This window comes from Sciurus carolinensis, chromosome 5 (assembly GCF_902686445.1).
Source record: "Sciurus carolinensis chromosome 5, mSciCar1.2, whole genome shotgun sequence".
In the NCBI taxonomy this organism is placed as follows: Eukaryota; Metazoa; Chordata; class Mammalia; order Rodentia; family Sciuridae; genus Sciurus; species Sciurus carolinensis.
In genome coordinates, this window is record NC_062217.1 from 40,108,796 (window position 1) to 40,114,795 (window position 6,000).

General features: G+C 37.7%; 1 protein-coding gene across 10 annotated transcripts in view; it reads left to right on the top strand.

Moving 5' to 3' along the window:
- The window catches only part of Rcbtb2 (RCC1 and BTB domain containing protein 2), a 49,606-nt gene extending 44,229 nt beyond the window's left edge, over positions 1–5,377 (top strand). For 6 of the 10 annotated variants that reach the window (XM_047553373.1, XM_047553372.1, XM_047553376.1 and 3 more), the window contains one exon: positions 4,042–5,377. In XM_047553373.1, coding sequence (XP_047409329.1) covers positions 4,042–4,182 — 141 coding nt within the window. In that variant the 3' untranslated portion in view covers positions 4,183–5,377. The remainder of the gene's footprint in view (positions 1–4,041) is intronic. The other 4 variants (XM_047553380.1, XM_047553378.1, XM_047553377.1 and 1 more) reach the window with 2 other exon arrangements.
- The last annotated feature ends 623 nt before the right edge of the window (positions 5,378–6,000 follow it).

The following is a 6,000-nucleotide window of genomic DNA, read 5'->3' on the forward strand; positions in this document are numbered from 1 at the left end:
GGGAAGTATATTTTTTATAAATAATAAGGGTTTAGAATAATGAGGATTCTCCTGAAACAATGACTGTTCAAATTGGTACAGTTATTCTGGGGCCAGTTAGGTATAATACGTATTAAAAGTCTTACAGATGTAATTCTCATACTAAGGAATTCACTTATTGGGATTTATCTCAAGGAAGTAATCATGAATTTGAACAAATAGTTAACTTCAAAAAGGGTCATGCAGCAGCTCATTATTTTGGAAAATCAGAAAAAGTCAATGTGAAGAGTAGAGAATTACTTATAAAATGTTAAAAGTATGCAATTATGCTACTACTGAAGATCTGTCATTCCATGAAAAGCTGTGGTCCTATCATTATTATTATTTTAAGTATAAACAGCTGAGTAGAAAAAAGACTGAAATAATTCATTATCTACCTAAGAAAAAAACTAAAGACTATCGGCTGTGGTTATCATTGGATGGTGGGATTGTGATTTTTATTTTCTTTGCTTGTTTTCATGAACTTTCTACAGTGACCATGTATTGTTATGATAATAAAGAAAGGAAAGAAAACTGATTTTAGGCTACATCTTTAGGAAACAGGCCATAACTTCTTGGAATCAGTTTCCTTTTGGTATAAGGATATCCTCTCCTTTGGTCAAAAAACAGGGACATTTTAGTAGAAAAAAGGTTATAACTTATTTTTTTGCTTATGTAAACAATAATATACTTACTAAAGAAAATGTAAAAAATACAAAATCTGAGGAAGGAAATGACTCATTAACCAGAGAGCATTAGTTTTCATTGCAACTTTCAAATCAGGATCTTCTGATTTTTTTTTTTCTAGGTCACATTATGTATATATTTCTAAATATTCAAAGATGAGATTTTTTTTTTTTTCTGCCTAGATCTAAAAAAAATCTTACCCACCTTGCATAGTGTGTGGGGGCCAGGAGAGTGGTCAGTAAGGAGGCTAAAGGCTCTAGGAAGTGATGAGGGTGGGTTGGTCTAGGTCACTCACCGTGGGGATGATGAAAAATGGTTGGATTGCAGATATATCTTAAGGGTAGAAACAATAAAATTCGTTGATGGATTGGTAAAGGAAAAAAAAAAAAAGAAAATTTAAGAATAACTTCAAGGATTTTTGTCCTGAACAACTTAAAGGATGAAATTATCACGTTGAGATAGGGAAGATGGGGAGCAGTGGCATTTGGGGGAAGTAATAGGAATTTGGTCTGGAGTATGTTAAGGATGTGATGTCTCAAACCTCCAGATGAACATGGGTTCTTAAACCTACAGGTGAACACGTGTAATAAGCAAGTTGCATAACCACTCGAGTTAGAGAGAAATGTATTGCAAGCTGTGAGGTTGTCATGAGACAGGCATGTTTGAGGTTCAGGCACGAGCACTCAGTGTAGAGTCAAAGAAGATATGAAGACACCAGCCAAGGGCACAAAAAGGACAAAGCAGCAGGGTAAGAGACAAACCAGGAGAAGCGTCCTAGGAAAGAGAATCAGGAAGTTGTCCTCAATCATGTCTGATGCTGCTAGTGGGTCAGGTGAACCCTGGAAGCTGACTAGTGGGTTTGGCAGTGAGATCTCCATAGGCGACCTGGGCACTTGGTTTCAATTCAGTGAGTTGGGTGAAGCCTGAGTGGAGAATGGAAGCAGAGGAATTGGAGATGGGAATAGAGACACCTTTTCTGGTCATATTAGTTATAAAGAGAAACAGATTGGAGGGGGCATGTCAAGTAGGACATTTTTTTTACTTTTTTCGATGAAATTGAAGCATGTTTGTATAATGATGGGAATGATCCATTCAAAAAGAATGAGTTATGGTGCAGTCACTGGAGTGGGGCCCTGAGTAGGTGGGGCGGTGGGATCTAGTGAAAGAGACAGGGGACTGACCTTCCATCCATCACCAGCTATTCAGCCATGGATGTCTACCAGGGAGGCCAAAATATAGGATGGCAAGAGCTTGCAGATCCTCCTGGAGAGTCATTTCCTCAAAAAGTGGGAAGTTACGTTATTGGGGTTTAACAGGAGAAAGTGTGAGTCATGTAGGAGAATGAGTAAACTATGGAAATGTGGGTGAGTTGCCCAACAGAACTAAGGGTGCTGTTTTAAAAGATGAAGCTGTGTAAACTAGCAGCATTTAAAATAAACTACATTTTTTACAATAATAATAATAATAGTAATAGGTGGGAATTTATTTTACATGGATAGAATTCCCTTACAACCAGGGCCCCCATGCCAGTTTCTTAAATTCTTAGAATTTCAGGAACTCTTTCTAAGTCCTGTCCTTATAATAATTATGGGAAATTCCCATTCTAGGATGTAAAGAAAGGTGGATTGAAGTGATAACTTCTTAGATCCTTTTGTTCTCTTACTAGTTAGCAGTCTTACTGATGCTGTCCAGATCTCTTGGACTCCCAGCTGCCCAGCCACCTACCTCCATGTGTTTATGCTGCAGTGTGTGGGGGTGGGGGTGGGATCTCCCATTCCTCTGTAGAGTTCAGCCAAAGCTTTCAGTGCATTTCTGTCTTGGTTCCCATTCATGTGCTGTAGGCAAAAAGGTTATTCCTTAAAGTTAAGCAAGAGACATGATTTTAAGTGAATATTGGGATATTCAGTACATTTTTTAATTCAGCACATATTAGTAACATGTTATGATATCAAGGGTAGATGTGAATTTTCCCTGTCTTATCACTAAGAGGTTGCCTGGGGCTGAACAATGTCTTAGTGCTGGTGTGACCAACCCAGCTGTGTTCAGGGATGAAATAATAGTTTTCTTCATGTTGTTTGTTTCTTGCTTAAAGGGGAAATGTAGTATAGGTATTGACATGGCTATCAGTATTGTTAATTTTCTCTTTAATTGCTAATTTTAGTCCATTTTTGTCTTCATCATTTGCTATAGTTTTTATGTGTCTAGAGAAGAAAAGACCATAGTTGCAATATGCATATATAATTACTTGGAAATTATTTTGGGCTTTATTTTTTATAAATTGACTTGAGCAACATTAGAGAAGAAACTTAAAAATTGATCACCACTAGGTAGCACCTTGGCTGTGCCAGATGGCAGCAGCCCAGGGTATGTCCTAGGCTTCTAAGAGGTCCTAGCAGGCTGGCTTCACTTGTCCCCAGATCAGAGAAGCCTTTGGAGGACTGGGGGTACAGCTTAGTGATAGAGCATTTGCCTGCCATATGCAAGGCCCTGGGTTCAATCCCCAGCACTGCAACAATAATGATGAAGTTGTTATTATTTTGGTGCTGCAGATTGAACCCTGGTCCAGGCACACACCAGGCTACTGCCCTGTTACAATTATTGAAGGTAAGTGTAGTGTGACAAAACCCATCCATCTCATCCTTTTTTTCTTTTTGGTACCAGGGTTTGAACCCAGGGGCGCTTAACCACTGAGCCACATCCCCAGCCCTTTTTTATTTTTTATTTACAGACACAGTCTTGCCGAGTTGCTTAGGTCCTTGCTAAGTTGCTGAGGCTGGCTTAAAATCCTCCTGCCTCAGCCTCCCAAGTCTCTGGGATTACAGGCATGTGCCACCACACCCAGCTGTCTTCTTGCAAAGGAAAAACTGTAGTGGCCTGTTAAGTATTTAACGGTTTAAGGGAAGCAACTTCCCATCATTACTAGTTTTAATGGCTTCACCCTTTTCTTTTAAAAACTTTGTAGGTAGAAATATTTAAAGTGCCCAGGGAACATAAAAAGGGAGTGTAGTGCTTTTAACAAATATTGAAGGTGGAATGAGTGATACAATTACTGTCGCTAGAAGTAGTACTGGAGAGTTCATACACTTCCATGTCTGTCTCTGGGAAGAAAAAGCCAGACTGCACCAGTTGTGAAGGAGTTAGGTTTTACTCTTATTTAAATGTTTACAAGCATGGATTCGTGTTAGTTATATACTTTCTGTAACTGTCTTTTAGGTATTGCTCTATCATTATCTCCTATTGGCTACCTAGTCCTTTTTTCTTATTTGAGGAATTCTGCCATGTTGCATTGCTTTGGGAAATATGAATTTGTTAAACCTTTGTTATCATTGTTCCTAGGATTTAGAAGACTTCTGCTTCAGGTTTTGCATAAACCATCTGACTGTAGTAACACAAACTTCAGGCTTTGCAGAAATGGACCATGACCTCCTGAAGAACTTCATCAGCAAAGCCAGCAGAGTTGGAGCCTTTAAAAATTGATCCCAACTGTGGAAAAGAAGTTTTTGAACTTTTCCATTTTCCCTGCAAAAAAGCCGGTGGTGAATGGCTTCACTTCAGCTAACAGTATTTAGGATGAGCTACTTTTGGCTGAATGCTTGTGTTCTTTTAGAAGGATGTCAGTCAGTCTTCTCCATATGCCTAAATCCAAAGTTTACATTGAATAATCTCATCAGATGCGACTGCACTCAAGGAAGACAATGCAAATGTCTTGTATTTACCATTTCCTATTTTGAAGCACTTATGTTGGACAGCTTTGATTCATTGGAATTTTGGTGTATGCTCCTCTGACCAAGTATTCCATTATTCAGCAGGCTGATATCACTTCACTAGACAAAGAATGCTGTCACTACTACATTTTCAGCACCCAGCATAGTGCCTTGCATATAATAGGCACTCAATTAATTGATTATAAATCTTAAGGGTGATCTGAGAACAGCTTTATTTGTGGAATACTGGGTAAAGAAGTTATACAGGATAAATTCGAAATAGCTTGTAATTATTGAGGTTCGTAGTCTTCTGGTACATTGTTCTGAGAAATAGTGGCTAATTTAGAGCATTAATTAGAATTCACAAAAGGCCTTAGCAGTTGTCAAAGGCCCAAGGGCTAATTTTAATTTCTGTTTACTGAGTAATTAATTTATCATATGGGACTATTGGATATGAAGAATTACCTTTGAATGATTGTTATTTCTGGGTTCATCTGCCTTACATAAATGCATAAAGTCTTTTGCTTTTCTTTGTGTTAAGGATGATTTGCCTTTGTAAGTAAAAATGATTGAGTTTTTCTTATAGTTGATCATATGTCACTATAAAACAAGTTTCAAACTGACACTGGTATAATTTACTCGCTGAATACATAGTAAGTGTGAGAGAAATTTATACTTTTTAGATCAAAACAAGCTACCCAATTGCAAAAGAGAAACTGGATCAGGACATAGTATCAGTTTCTTCTAATATATGTCTCACAGTATGATGTTATGTAAAGAAAACCCTTTTAGAATTGGAAGTCTTGTTCTGATGATGAACTATTTGATAATAAAGTGCTTATTTGCAGATAATAGAATAAATGCATTTTTAATTCCTAGGCAACAGTGAAATTATAAAATATCAACCTCATGTCTCAGAGTCTCAGATATATATATAAATATGGGATACACACTTGTTTTTCAGTTATGTCTCATAGCAAAGCCTACTTAAAACATAAATGTTACTATTCATATTATTGCTTTTGCTTATTATTGATTAGGTTACTTTTTTAAGACTTTATTTAAGAGGTGCTTTAAGTTCATAGCAAAACTGAGATGAAGGTACAAAGATTTCCTATTTGCCCTCTGCCCTCAGCATGCTGAGTCTCCCCCATCACCAGCGTCCCTTACCAGAGTGGTGTATTTGTTACAGTTGATGAGTTTTCATTGACACATTACCCCACCTGAGGCTGTTGCACATCCTATGGGTTTGGACAAATGTAGCCATCATTGTAGTACCATTCAGAATGGGTTCACTGTTCTGTAAATCCTGTGCTCCACCTACTCTTCAGGGTCTTCTGAAGCTCCTGTGCCCCTTTCTTTCATAAATGCATTTCATGTAAAAATTGGAACACCCAAAGGGGAACAGAGAAATTTATTTAGTAATGATAAAGGGACAGCCCTTTACCAGGCTCCATAAGAGACATAGTCCTAGGGTACAAGTTATTACTCTGGATTTGTATCCATATTTTCTCTCAAAGCTTTCTACTATTGTAGGGGTACAATATTATCTCCATGCTCGTTATCTCTGTACACAACAGAGTAACTTCTG